This window comes from Gymnoscopelus microlampas, assembly GCF_963454915.1.
Source record: "Gymnoscopelus microlampas genome assembly, chromosome: 4".
Classification (NCBI taxonomy): Eukaryota; Metazoa; Chordata; class Actinopteri; order Myctophiformes; family Myctophidae; genus Gymnoscopelus; species Gymnoscopelus microlampas.
The window spans coordinates 48,840,620-48,856,086 of record NC_139941.1 but is presented as its reverse complement, the minus strand read 5'-3'; the positions used below and the strand labels follow the sequence as shown (position 1 = coordinate 48,856,086).

At 42.0% G+C, this 15,467-nt stretch overlaps 2 protein-coding genes across 2 annotated transcripts in view; one reads left to right on the top strand and one right to left on the bottom strand.

The window, feature by feature from the left end:
- Positions 1-10,504, bottom strand: part of slf1 (SMC5-SMC6 complex localization factor 1) — a 52,658-nt gene extending 42,154 nt beyond the window's left edge. Inside the window, exons 1-10 of the mRNA XM_084054049.1 lie at positions 10,458-10,504; positions 9,376-9,487; positions 8,271-8,349; positions 5,667-5,898; positions 5,163-5,316; positions 4,626-4,736; positions 3,574-3,705; positions 2,748-2,816; positions 1,142-1,324; positions 423-592 (exon numbers count right to left, since the gene is read on the bottom strand). Coding sequence (XP_083910175.1) covers positions 423-592; positions 1,142-1,324; positions 2,748-2,816; positions 3,574-3,705; positions 4,626-4,736; positions 5,163-5,316; positions 5,667-5,898; positions 8,271-8,349; positions 9,376-9,486 — 1,241 coding nt within the window. The 5' untranslated portion in view covers position 9,487; positions 10,458-10,504. The remainder of the gene's footprint in view (positions 1-422; positions 593-1,141; positions 1,325-2,747; positions 2,817-3,573; positions 3,706-4,625; positions 4,737-5,162; positions 5,317-5,666; positions 5,899-8,270; positions 8,350-9,375; positions 9,488-10,457) is intronic.
- A 1,713-nt stretch (positions 10,505-12,217) lies between these two features.
- kiaa0825 (KIAA0825 ortholog) overlaps positions 12,218-15,467 on the top strand; it is a gene marked incomplete at its 3' end in the record, with an annotated part of 226,214 nt that continues 222,964 nt past the window's right edge. The window contains exons 1-2 of the mRNA XM_084055537.1: positions 12,218-12,273; positions 12,518-12,598. The remainder of the gene's footprint in view (positions 12,274-12,517; positions 12,599-15,467) is intronic.

Below are 15,467 nucleotides of genomic sequence, written 5' to 3'. Positions count from 1 at the left end.
TGATTGTTGAAAAGATATATACATTCAAGATTTGCAAAAATGTTCAAGATTTAAAAAAAAAATAGCAGATATACAAGCTCGTACAAGCTTGTATATCTGCTATTTTTGAAGCCGATTTTTTTAGCGGAGAGAATGGGTTCAGGAACCCCAAATTGATTTACGAGGCGTTGTGAACTTGTAGTTAAAAAACTATTTATCCGTGGGACTGAGTCAAACTAAATGTAATGCTTCAACTCCTTACAATTCCAAGTGCTTGTCAGGGTAAGGGGGTCCCGCCACATCCCAAGTTCAAATATGATTATTTGGGGGGGATTGCAGCCTGAAAGTTTTGGGAACCCTTGCTGTTAGTAATCTCTTTCCTGATAAAACAACTTTTGACATGGGATGCCGGGGGTTAAAAAAAAAATAACTAAAGGGTCTACCTGATGACTGTCTCCAGGAAAGGCCAGAGGCCCCGCTCACAGACGGGACACTGCAGCACGTCTGTGAAATACTTCCTCATGCGTCTAGGAGACAGCCAGGGAGGGTTGTAGTGCAACAGTGTGTCCAAGACCACCTGGATGTCTCGATAGAAGCCAGGAGAAGCTTCACCCTGTGTTTGGGACACACACACACACACACACACACACTTAACCCATTAAGACCTGAGGCTGATTCTACAAAATGTCTTCAAATCCTACGTTTTTTTGGGGGGAAAAAACGTACATTTCTGTAACAGTGGTTCTCAAACATTTTCATGTCAAGGACCCCCAAAATAATATGTATTTGGCCGCGGACCCCCCCCCCCCCCCCATCTCAAAATATTTTGTTCCAGGGACCCCCAGAAGCAAAGATTCGAGTTAAAAATGTTCGCTTTAAAACAATATTATATTCAAAGATTTGCACCGAGTGCCGCGCTATGAGCTTGTATATCTGCTATTTTTGAATAGCCAAAGTGTAAAATACTGCTTGCGTTCCAGGTCCTAATGGGTTTAGTTGGAGTGGGGCTGTATTTTAGTAGAATTACAGCTAATCAATGACAATGAGTCAAAGAATCAGATTTTTTTAGTCGAGAAAACAAACTCAATGGATTGTTAGGATCAAGGTTCAACTTTATTTGTCACTGGGTCTGGGGGTCAGGATTGCAATTGCGGGGCCTAACCTGTAGAGCGTGGTGCAGGAGGGACGCCATGCACTTTGTCGGGGGCAAGAGTCCCGGGGACAAGGCGGCGATAATGTCTGCCAACGCGACATTGAAGAGTCCACCCTCGGCCATGAGGCTGCCATTGTTGAACCATCCTCTCGACCGCGCTTCCTGGACAACGGGATGGACAGAGGGCACCGTCTGTGTGGAAAGTGGAACGAGGAAAACATGGGGAAAACGTGAGAGGAACAAAAATGCATTCCACTACAAAATGTGGAATAAGCCCTGTCAACCCGACATAATAAGCCTCGATTCCCCTAATCCAGGCTCAAAACTAAACTAAAAGCATGGCTGTCTAAAAGCATTGGCGTTTTTGATACGTTGATTATTAAGACCAGGAAAGCATCTGTCATTTTAACCACATAAACCATATTATACTAGTGGCAAATCTGCTATTTTTGCAACATTGTGAACATTTTTGCAAATATTTGAATTCATGTGTAATTGATAAAACAAATAAGTCAACTACACCTTTAAGTATTGTATGTACGTACAATGGAATGGCTCTACTTTTAATGTGGCTTTATTTTGACTGTACTAGTGTACCATTATCGAAAATTGTTAATAAAGTAAATCAATCAATGACAAGGAAAGGATGAAATGGCATCGGTAGACAGAGGACGAGGCAGTGAAAGGGAGGGCATGAGGGTAATTCGAATAAAAAAAAAGGCTCATCTTTCTCTGACAGTCGCTTTGCTGTTCAGCAGAAGGTATAGAATCTGAGAGCTCACAGAATGGGAGTACTGTAGTAACTACATGAGCGTGGATGATGATAATAATAGCAAAGTATCTTGGAGATCCACTCGGGTATCATGGCGTGCGGACAGGACAGCGGTAGGAGGACTTATTGTTAATAGGCCTGCCAATCACGGCGCTCAGATCAAGACGACAGTGCTGGTTAAACTGGTGACCTGGCATTGACGCGGCCCTCACTTTGGGAGTCACTTTACATTGAGACATGCGACACGAGAGGAAATTGAATGACCCGATCTCTCTCCTACATGAAATGCAGCTATTTTAGAGATGTATGGTACTGAGCAGTGGTGTAAAGTAACTAGGTGCATGTTCTCAAGTACTGTACTTAAGTACAATGTTGAGGTATTTGGGAGTATTTCCAGTTTTCAGTACTTTTACTTCTATTCCACATCTCAGTGGCTAATATTATACTTTTACTCCACTACAATTATTTGCAAACTTTAGTTACTTTGCAGATTTTGATTATTATTACAAAACAATAAATGAACCACTTCAACCCTGTACACATTTCGGCCATTTGAAAATAGCAGATCTACAAGCTCACAATGCTGTGAGCTTGTATATCTGCCATTTTCTAAAGATTTTTTATACATTTTATACGTTTGCAAACTTGTGAAATGGGACAGTCTGCATAGTGAGTACTTTCTACTTTTGGTACATTTTGATACCTATACTAAATGTTTTAATTCCGGACTCTTTACTTAACAGAGTATTTCTACACTGCAGTATTTATTTATACTTTTAATACTTTTCACACCACTGGTACTGAGCAGGTAGTGTGTGTGTGTGTGTGTGTAAACACACTTACCGATGTGTGGGTATGGATAATAGTAGACATATCGCAGGCATGGTATAAGTCGCTTTGCGTGGGCCGCTCCTAAGCATAGAGAAACAAAGTCATTAACAACTAGTTATGAGCATTGATACAGCCACGGTCATGTTAATATTTTACACAGTATGCCATGTTGATGAATTGAATACATAGGACCACAATGGAAACAGGTCACCAGGACTTTTTGTGTGATCCTTTTAGCCTTAATGCTGTACCACGTAGGGATGGGACCATATGAAAATGACATGTCACGATTATTGTGGCAAAAATAATAGCGATTAACAATTAATTGATTAACCGCCGCCTACTGTTTAGGGGGTGCAGGGGAAAAAAATAGATTCGAATACAAATCGATTTTTTAATTTTTTTGTATAATGAAATTATAAAGTGGCAAGTTCTGTCAATTCTGGTTGCGCTAGGGTGTTGCACTCTGAAAATAGCAGATCTACAAGCTCACAACGCGTCGCGCTGCGACGCGTTGTGAGCTTGTAGATCTGCTATTTTCAGCATGCAACCAAATGTAAAATCAGCCATTACGATGCAGTCAAGGCATCGTTAAATACATTCTAGTCCACTAAATCAAGTGTAGATTTAGTCGACTATAATCTTATGATATTTACAGTAGTCGACTAAAGCTAGAGAAAAACTAAAACCTTTCAGGTGACTAAACTATGACTAAAACTAAACAGAATTTTATTCAAAAGACTATGACTAAAACTAAATGTGCTGTCAAAATCAACACTGGTACACATGCACACACACACACACACACACACACACACACACACACACACACACACACCTCGATTGTGAGAGCATACATCAGCAGCTCTGCCTCCAGTTTAGAGAAGTCCTCCTCGTGCTCCTCCAGTTTAGAGAAGTCCTCCTCGTACTCCTCCGACTCCTCTAAGTCTGACGCATCTCCACTGTGGTCCTGTCATAGACAAGACAAACCTTTTATCAAGACCACAAAACATTCTCCGGCCTGGACAGCTGGCGTAGCGGTCCAGGCACCAAAAAAGCCTGACGTCACAGGTTTGAGTACCGATCCCGACAGCCTTTGCTGCTGCTGTCACTCCCCATCTCTCTCCTACTATCCTATCAATAAAGGCATAAAAGCCACAAAAAAATCAAAAAAAAAATCTCCTCTTACAATAGTTGGAATAAATGGAACCAGAACAGACTTGGATAAAGTGGGGGGGGGGGGGTCCAAGAACCCATCAGGGTTCCTTGAGAAGGGGGTTCCAAATGGACCCTTACGGGTCTATTAAACTCTGAGAGTGTAACAAATGGAACCAAGTACGCTCTCAAAGTGCTTTGAATTTGAAAACAAAACAAATAGTACAACTGTATGGAATTTAAATATCGTCTCTGTCAGGTGGAATTAAAGCTCATATGTCAAAAACTGTTACTTTTCAGGCTTCAAAAGCATCAAAAGTAGCAGATCTGCAAGCTCAAAACGCGTCGTTTCGTGTCACGTTTCGAGCTTGTGGATCTGCTACTTTTGATGCTTATGTGTGACACTGTAGTATGATCAAGTAGGGTGTTAATTTACAAAAAAAAGTCATACAAGTTAAAATATGGAGATGCGAGGTTTCTGCTCGACAGCAACGATATATTACAGTGTGAATCCTGTGAGGAACAGGTATAACAAGCATAAAATACATTGCACACACACACACACACACACACACACACACACACACACACACACACACACACACACACACACACACACACACACACACACACACACACACACACACACACACACACACACACACACACACACACACACACACACACACACACACACACACACACCTCCTTGCTAAGAGAGCAAGCTTTCATCACCGTTCCCAGCCCCGATTTGAGTTCGAACTCTTCTGCGTCCGACGAGTCATTTTCTCCAGCGTCGTAAAGTAGAGTGTCCAGTGACTCTCTGCTTTCATCACATTCATCGTCCTGTCAAAAGACAAGACAAGGACGACTGTCAATGACGACAAGGTGCTACTCTTACAATTAACACTGAACTCTTCTAGCACTAAAACGCGATTAGTTAGTGGAAATTCTATGAATGTCCCGTCTCTGCATTGCCTATTTTCACCGAGAATAGACGCTAGGGTTCCTGTGGTTAGCCACTGTTCTGAGGGGTACATTGGCCCGAAATTAGCAGATCTACAAGCTCACAACGCAACACAAAGCGGTGTGAGCTCGTACATTGGTTAGGTATGGCAAGGTATTTGTAGGCAGTTGTATATTGGTTTGTTTATGGCTGAGTCAGAATGACGTCAGAGGTTCGCCCGTCTGCCAGCCAGCCCTCCCATTAGCCTATTTTAATATAGGATTGCGACAGGTTCACTAAGTATACAGGGTTTTAACCGATCTTACCCCAAATAGATAATGGATTATATGTGACACAGGGAAGCAGGGTTCCCCGTGTCTCTCTGGGATCTCCGACGACGGTTTAACAAACACATGGGTGATGCTTTTGTGAGAGGGAGGAGTTTGCGTGCACACTATGGCCTTTCCAGCTTTCAGAACCCTAAAGGAAAAACAGAGAAATGTCAAATATTTAATATTTTAAAAGCAGTTTGAAATGCTTTCTTCTTCTTTCTTCATGATTGTTAGGACTAACCACAACTTGCAACTTAAAACATGGATCTTGAAAGCCAATGTTATATATAAAACAATATATATATATTTGTGAAACATCATTATAAATGTCTGCTGTAAAGTCACTACAGTAAGTCAATTAATGACAGCACTGGAATGAATGCACTGGAATTAATGAAAGTTAACATTTAGACTATTAAGCCTAAAAGAATAGTATTTTCATGCTAGTTACTTAGTAATGGCTTCTCTAATTTGTTTGGGGGGGGGGGGGTGAGTTACCTGTAGAACATGTCTCTACGGGAGACCTCTCGGATCCTGAGGACAACCCTCCATCCCCTGAAGGCCCCGTCCTGGGGCCCCCCGGCCTTCACCTTCTCCCTCCACGGCCTGGTAGGATAGAAAGCTACCGGGGTTCCTGGGGGGAAAACTGGCACCTCGTACGGTTCCTCCGCCAGCCACGAGCCGTTCTTGAAACTGTCCGTCACGTAGTCGGGGGTCAAGACCCACCTCCCTGGTACAGAGGGGAGGAAACGTTATATCATGGAATACAGGACGATATCGTGGCTGTCGGGGCAGAAACCCTCCCATCTCCATAATTTAACTTTTTGTGTTCTTTTGTAAATGACTTGATCATACTACAGCAGTGCTTTTCAACCCTTTTCACCTCAAGGACCATCATTTATTCGGCATTTGAGCCACAGACCACCATTTGGTGAGATTTAGACTCTCAGACCCAAAACTTGCATAGGAGATAACAGGCGTTGATCAAAATAACATTTAATTAAATAATGCAGATGCTTAACAACAACTTAACTTAGTATAAGTTAACTACAGTATAAGGGTCCATTTGGTTACCAACTCTCCATCATTTAGCTGGGGACCACCTGGAACCCCCTCAAGGACCACTGGTTGAGAACCACTGTACTACAGTATCACACAAAAAGCATCAAAAGTATCAGATCTACAGCTTGTAGATCTGATACTTCTGCCATTTTTTTAGCGGCGCTAGCCGCTCTATACCTTTAGGTATAGAGCGGATATTAGCCCTCTATACCTGGCTTTTGCGTCAACGTTCTGATTGGTCAGGCTCGCCAAGGTTCTGATTGGTCAGGTCCGTCAACGTTCTGATTGGTCAGGCTCGCCAAGGTTCTGATTGGTCAGGTCCGTCAACGTTCTGATTGGTCAGGTCCGTCAACGTTCTGATTGGTCACTATTCATGACATCACTATGTTACTATTCATGACATCACTATGATGTCATGAATAGTGACCAATCAGAACGTTGACAATCAGAACCTTGGCGAGCCTGACCAATCAGAACGTTGACGCAAAAGCCAGGTATAGAGGGCTAATATCCGCTCTATACCTAAAGGTATAGAGCGCGAAGTTTGTATATCTGCTACAAAAAGCTACGAAGATAGAAGCTGATAGAGTGGGTACCTAAAGTTTATTTTTTAGGTACCCACTCTATCAGCTATGACAGATCAGTTTTTGCCACTTACCTTGGAATGCATTTGGTGATTCGCTTCCAATGGCACTATTTAGTGCCACTGGAAGCCTTTTAATATTGTTTCTCTAGTAGAAACACATATCTATGACAAAATATATCAAAGGCGCCGCTACCTTCACACAGGTGTGATTTTTTATTTGAATCCTGAAATGTAATACAGTTTTGGACATATGAGGTTTCCACCCGACAGACGATACGATACAGGAGGAAAAAAATAGTATAACTTTGTGGCCTTAAAATGGTTTAGGTTAGGTATTAAAATGTTGTATTCCAACCCAATATTACATGAATATTCTTAAATATATTGTTGTTTTATTGATCTCTGTCCACCTCTTCCCCACCTTCTTATTCTTCCCTTTCTCAAAAACAAAAAATAACAAAAACGATGGAACAAATTTCACCCAATTTCATCACACAACCTGTGATGTGACAATTAAGTCGATTCTGAACCCATGACTCAATTCTCTCCCTCCCCAACACACAATCTATTCTCAGAACATAAAACAGAAACTACAAGCTTACAACAAGCTTTCACAATATTTATCTGTGGTACCAACTCAAACTAAATGTAATGCCTCAACTCCTACAATAGGCTGAAGACATTCACAGGTGTTACCAATGATACTAATTAAGGCTCTGTTCCATTCTGATCAAACAGAGTCAGGGTGCTGATATTGTGCATGTTGGTTCACTGGAAACACTGCTACACCAGTGGGTCTATAGTTGGGGTCCAGGGACCCTCATGGGCTTCCAAAAGGCACCTTATGGGTTTGTAACTCTGATAGGTGTACAAATGGAACCAAATGGACCCTTATGGGTCCATTTGGTTCCATTTGTACACTCTCAGAGTTATGGGGGTCGTGGAAACCACTGTGCTACACTAAATGGAACAGAGCAGTGCCATCTATTAGAGAGTTACGCCAACTCCGTTCGCTTCTTCGGGCCAGGTCTTCTACATACACATACATTGGCGAATAGTGACAAATCCCAAAACCGGAAGTTCATGGAATGCATTGAAATCGACGGCTCCTTGTCACTATTTCCAGCTACATGAACCACGTGACCGACGCTGTTTCTGACCCCTCATTGGCGCAACTCTCTAATAGAAGGCTCTGGAACAGAGCCTTCATTAGTATCATTGGTAACACCTGTGAAGGAAGTGTTAATATGGCTGCTGTGCATAGAGGCTATTCCAAGTGCTTGTCAGGGTGGCGGGTCCCTAGTTAAAATATGCTTTTTTTTTGGGGGGGGGGGGGGGGGGGGGGGGGTCACGGCCTGAAAAGTTTGGGAACCCTTGGCCTATAAGTACGCCTAAATTATGACATTGCCAGAATAGGGACACTAGCATTCAAGTGGTTCATTGTCATCACTCACCCGCTGCACAGGCCGCGATGAACTTCTCAGAGTACACCACCCAGGGGACGATGAGATGTGTACATTTCTCCACGTAGCCCTGGAAGACAATCACATGGATTCAAGACAAGTACAATGGAGTTGACACTACGAGGTCTCAGAGGCAACTTGCCCTCAGACATTTTTTTCTTTTTTTAAATACTTTACTCGCAAATTCTGGGGCTGTGCGATATGGACATACCTCAATAGCTATAAGATAAGACTTATTTTAAATTCCACATACATCTTGTGTTTATAGCTAAACTAAAGACAGTTGCTTCCCCACTCAAACACACCGATTGTTTTTATTCATTTGCCATGGGCAGTCGGGCAACCGTTGGTGTCAATCCCTGCTGTCACGGCTGAAATAATATGTATGGTCAAGTCCTATTAGGCGATTTATGATGTTTTAGTAACATTGTTCCTGCTGTTCTTCATACTTCCAACTAGGTGACAAAATCAACAAAACAACTACAAATTGAAGGGACATGATGGAGAGACAGACAACAAGTCGTAGCTTTTAAACCATATTCCTGCAGGAAAATTGCAGAACTTTACATTGTGGTGTGTGTGTACCTCACAATACCTTACTGAACACAAGCTTAGTCCAATTGGACTGGACTGACAACCCTGATGCCCTCTCTACTGCAAGTAGATGGTTCTTTTTTAGGTTAGCTGAGGTCCTTTGGTGTGTAACAGGGTGCTGCAGATGTTCTATCAATCTGTTGTGTAACAGGATGCTGTAAGTGTTCTAGCAATCTTCAATGGCTAGCTCTCTCTTTATGCAATTGCATGCGGGCGGGGGGGGGGGGGGGGGGGTATATTAATCCCAGGGACACAAGCAACCTGTTCAGGAAAGCTAGTCCATCGTGGGGACTACCTTGGAAGGGGTGGAGGAGGTGATGAAGGTCTGTGTAGCTCCCTGTCCTGTAGCCTGTTCCTAACTGATGTACTGTCTTTGGCGCCTGAATCAATCAACTGGACACTGAATCTCTTATCTCTCTTTGTGAAAGACAAGCTCCCACCATGATGAGTTTAACTGCAATCTATGCTGCTTTAAGTCAGTAAAAAAAATGGTTTCACTCACCTTGCATCCAACGTACGTTCCCCCAAGCTTCTTGATTCCATGGACCAGCTTCCCCATTTTGGAGCCAATCTTGATCCCAGAGATCTGGAACACTCGTTTAGGGTTCACCATCCTAAGGGACAAGAGTGGAAAGGTTGATGTCATTTCCCTCTTCCACTAGTTCTCCATACCCGGGGATGTAGACAGTCAGCCACACACCAAAACTAGTATGCGCAGAAATTATACTTCAGACTGCAATTGGCACTAAAGATCACATAGACCGTGGCAAAAATGCTAATAAACAAGCTTACGTTACTTTGTTTTTGTTCTATATTTACCCAGGGTAGCAGCCGAGCACAAGTACTCATTTTCAGCAATTCCCTGCACATACACACACACGTGTAGCCCAGCCTGGCTGGGTGTGCTGCTTGTTATACATTTAAATCAAAGTCCTTTATAACTTTCGAGCCAGCTGCCTTGTCTCTGCTGGTAACCGTCTTCCACGCCGACATCTCGCCACTCCGACTAGTGGCTTCCGCGTGCGGTTAGGGTTAGGGTGAGGTTTAGGTATAGGGTTCGTTAACGTCGGAAAGGCGACATGTCGGAAAGCCGCCATGTAACCGTCTCTGCTGTGTGTGTGGTGTGTGTAAACATTTTACTTTCACTCACTAATTTACAAGCCTTTGCTTAACAAACATGAGTAAAGGTGAGAAAAAAAGCATGTTGTACTGAAACTACTCAAGTGCAATATATTCAAAAAGTTACTTAAGAATATCATCTCTGTCCGGTGGAAACCTCATACTGTATGTCCAAAACTGTTACTTTTAAGGATTCAAATTAAAAAACAGCAAAAGTAGCAGTCCACACCATTGCAACAGTCTCTAAAACGGTTTTGTTTTCATTAGTTGTACAGATTGTTGTTTTTTTTATTATACTGTTTAGACTGATGGTAGGTTCTTGGTTTACCTATGATCCTCGATTACTATTTCTATGCATATGATATATGATGCATTACCTCGTGTTTTCCTTGCTTACTTAAGTCGCTCTGGATTTAAGAGCATCTGCTAAATGCCTGAATTTGAATGACTCAATCTATTACTCACCTAGAACTATGTTCCTCCCTCCTCACCTGACCTCGTCCACGCCCACAATCACGATAAGTCAATCACCTGGATTAAACACACCCAACAAGTGACATTATTATGCATCCATGAAATGGGGGGGGGGGCATTATGTCACTAATTGTCGATAGGTTCCCAGGTTGCCCCGCAACAAACGGAACGCATCTGTCTATTGTGTGCCTTGATACGAGACGGTCATACCGTATATATTATGACAGGCTTGGATGAACTTCAAAATAGTGTTTGCATATTCTCCTTTTTTGGTCCGTACATCTACATAAACGTTGAGATTTCAAATATAAAGTGCTTACCCCATGGCAACGGATGTTACAATGATGTACGGGACCTCGGAAGTACCCGTATCTTCCGTATCGTTCAATAAAAAGCATTTTAATCTGATTGGTGGCCATTTTCTCATAGAGTTATAACGTATCCGAGTGCAATACACCTCCCAACCGGTAGGATCACGTAGTCAAAAGCATACAGCGGAAATACGGAGAAAATGGCCACCAATCGGATTAAAATGCTTTTTATTAAAGAATACGGAATCTACGGTTACTTTTTTGAGGACCCGAGCATAAGTGTAACATCCGTGACCGTGGCCATGGGGTAAGCACATTATATTTGAAATCAGAACGTTAAGTAGATGTACGGACCAAAAAGGGAGAAAGTGCAAACACCATTTTGAAGATCATCCATGGCTGTCATATGACAGTCTTGTATCAAGGCTATTAGCCCCATATACTGTACATGTACGTTTATGTGCTCACTGGAGGAAATATTATGGTCCACTGTCCACGTGAAACTCGTGGAAATGTGGAGATATTAGTAATAATACACACGGAGCTACAACTTACTAATGCCTGAAGCAAATCAGCTATTTTACAGTTTCAGTTTCCAAATTAATGGATGGATCAGTTCATGTCGGCGAGCGACAGCATCGCGCGTACTAAATGGTAAATGATGCCAAACCATGCAAGGCACCAACCTACTCATCGGGAGCAATCAGGGTTTCAGCGTCTTGCTCAAGGACACTTCGACGCTTACTCTAGGGCGCCCCAGCCCGGGATCGAACTGGGAACCTAACGGTTCTCCAATACACTCTACCCGGCCACTCTACCCCTGAGCCACTGCCGTCCTTATTAGACTCGTGTTAACGTGGCAATTGAAATCACGTATAGAAAACAAATGACTGAAGTACCTTTAACGTGTTGAATCTGAATCCCATCAGCTGATAAACAAACAGAACAACAAACATGCACAGACAGACCGCTCCAAAGCTGCCGCGCTAAATTCAGACAAACCAACAGCTGGCCTGTGTCACGTGGTCAGTAGAAGCACGCAACGCGTCTTACGTTATCACGTCACAACATCTACGGAGGGAATCACTAATCACAACAAGAGGGGGGTTTGGTCACATTTTACATTCAATACTAAGCTTTAATCGAGGTCTGGGCTGGCAAAAAGACATGAACATAGTGTAATCATAATAATATTATACACATATTCAACATTGTTGAAGGATTTGAGCTGAAAATCTCTATGTCTATAGAATGTAATGATGGAATCCCCCGCCCCTGTGTACATGAGCACGTTGAACTGTTCCTCTCCAAGCGGAAGTGTTTCCTGTCAGTCTCTTCCGGGTGGTTGTCATGGACACAACAGTCACTATTGTTACAGTAACCAGACTGCTGGCATTTAAACGCGCTGCGGTAGAAACACGTCTCTGATGATGAGGAGGATACATTGTGACATGATCTAACCGTTACAATGTAGCCTATGACGTCATAACATTATGGTTTGTTTTCTATTCATGTTGAGGAAAACGTTGCAACGATAATACCGTCCATGCTGTCACTGATAATCCCTTCTTTACCTCTTTACAAACTACTTTATATCATTAATAACCGACACACCACTGCTGTGTTAAATCTATTATGTATCTGTACCTCCAGATATTCCCAATAATTAGCTGTCTGGAGATAAACCTTATAATTATCCTATGTTGTTGTGTGTGTGGTACAGGGACTACATCTTTCCAGCTGGATGTTAATGGAATCATGGCATAATATTGGATTTAAGAGGCAGACGAAGTGAGGAGAGCTTCTTGGGATCAAGTCAAGGTAGGCTGTTAACAAAATATATCTTTTAGAAGAATTACTACAGTAGAACAGATAAGGCATGAACGTTTGAACTGATATTCCTGTCTGTTTATGAGAGCTGTCTGTCAACCCCTTACAGTTAAATTCAGTGGTGGTGGAAAGTAACTAAGTACATGTACTCAAGTACTGCAGTTAAGTACAATTCTGAGCCACTTTTACTTTCCTGGAGTATTTCCCATTTTCAATACTTTTCTCTACTCCACTACATCTCAGAGACAAATATTGTACTTTTACTCCACTACAATTATTTGAAACCTTTAGTTACTAGTTATTTTGCAGATATAATTTATTACAAAACATACATTAACCACTTTAGTCCTATTTTATACCTAGGCTATTTGAAAATAGCCGATCTACAAGCTCACAACAGGTCGCATCGCGACACGTTGTGAGCTTGTAGATCTGCTATTTTCAAACATTTCAGTACTTTTACTTTTTTTTACATTTTGATACCAATACTTTTGTACTTTTACTCGAGTACATTTTGAACACCAGACAGAGTACTTCTACATTTCAGTATTGATACTTTTACTTAAGTAAAACATGTGAGTACTTTTTCCACCACTGGTTAAATTACAAAAGCATGTTCATGATATTGACACTGTGTTTTTTTTTATGGATTTGCAGTAGCCTACAGTTATTCGAAACTTTATTGATAAATAAGACTGTAGCCTACTATGCTCTTGTGTTTATGCAACAAAAACAAAGAATATGCACCATGTTTCCAATGTGTATGTAATACTTATGATGGCTGTGATATTACATACATTTCATGTGTATTTGGAATACATGAAATGTACTAATAACACAGCCATTCTAGTAACATAACTGACCTAATATTTAAATTGACTATAGCTGCTTTGACCTGTGAGGGGATCAGACTCAGTTGTTGTTGACCTGACCAATGACTATGGTGTTGGTTCTCAGGTTTTTGTCTTATTTAAACAGTAGGCGAATGAATAGTAAAAGTGTAAGAAGGCATCATACCTTAGACAATTGGTTCTCAAAGTGGGGTCCGGGGACCCCCAGGGGTACTTGAGGGGGTTCCAGGGGGTCCCCAGCTAAATGATGAATAGGAACCAAATGGACCCTTATGAGTCTGTAACTCTGAGAGTGTACAAATGGAACCAAATGGACCCTAACGGGTCCATTTGGTTCCATTTGTACACTCTCAGAGTTACATTAACATTGATTTTACAATATGAATTGGGGTCTCAGAGATAGAAATGCCATTAAATGGGGGTCCGTAGCCTCTAATGCATGTCAAACTGGGTGTCCTTGAAATTAAAATTGTTGAGAATCACTGCTAGAGCCGTAAAAATCTTCTCTTAGGGGGGTCCCTGGCTTATCTTTTCAAATGGGGGTCCGCGGGCTAATAAGTTTCAATTTGGGGGTCCTTGATATGAAAAAGTTTGAGAACCACTGCCTTAGACAATCCTGTGCTGTGACTTGCAGGCAGTATTTATAGCGTGGCACACAGTGGCAGGGGGCTGTGGTGACGTTAGTGGCTGCGTGGCACAGCTGCCAGGGCGAGATAAGGAAACCCCAAACTTCATGCTTTGAACTATCTACTCAATGACTTTTGCCACGACTCATGATGAGTCGTGGCAAAAATGGGAGACACGTGGGTTTCAATCAAGGGCCCAGCATCCGCCTTTGAAATTGAGTCAATATAGGAAATCCACGTGAATGGCCTGTGCTTTTGCTGTTTTACCCCTGCTGGTGTCAACAAGATTGTTTCTCCATTCAAGTGGGTGGGTTTTTGCCGAACTTTAGACTTGATTTAATTACCTTAATAAACATTGTCATAATTACTATATGCTTCCAGTCGCTAGTTTAAAGTCTTCTTTCAATCACCATGATGTGCGTTTTGGTAAATTATGGTCCCATTTATTTTAACATTGATGATAACGTAGGGTATGCTGTAGGAGGGGCGTGGCTACCTTGTGATGATTTGATTGACAAGCTACACAACCAATAGCATTCATTCCCCACCCCCGCTCTGGTCCCAACCAATAGCATTAATTTCCGTGCACATAGGATATGACGCGATATAGAAAGATGGCGGATTTGAAATTGTTGAAAAATAGGCTTCATTTACGGTCTGTAGAGTCTGGGGGCGCAACTTTGTCATTTTCTTTTTACTGTCTATGGTTTCAATGGCAAAAAGGTGTTCACGGTTTATTGTAAAACAAGATGGACTTTATGGTGTGTACAAGGTGTTGTAAATGTAAAACATAAAGCAAACAGACCCGAAGCTAAACAAAGGCAAACAACATGTTGCTGGTCAAATGGAGAGAGAGAGAGAGAGAGAGAGAGAGAGAACAAGCTATAACAGCCAGGCCTTAAATAGCTGTTAAAAACAGGACAACATAGACATGAATAGGTAGATGGCGATGCTGCATTAGAAAATTAGCCGATCTACGCGCTGTGAGCTTGTGGATCGACTATTTTGATCGAGATTTGGTGTAGAGGGCGGGAAAAAAAGAGTCGGCAAATGACGGACCCTCGGGGACCCTGTCAATGAAGTATATGTTGTTTAAGTCTTTGGTTCTCAAAGTGGGGTCCGGGGACCCCCAGGGGTCCATGTATATCCAATCATTTCAACCACTTTAACCATATTTTATACTTAGTTTGGCTATTCAAAAATAGCAGATATACAAGCTCATAGCGTGGCACCGAGTGCCGCACTACGAGCTTGTAGATCTGCTATTTTTGAAAAATCATGAAAACCTTTTGCAAATCTTCGAATATGTATATTTTTTTAATTCAACTCAAATCTTTGCTTCTTGGGGTCCCTGGAACAAAATATTAAGAGATGGGGGTCCAC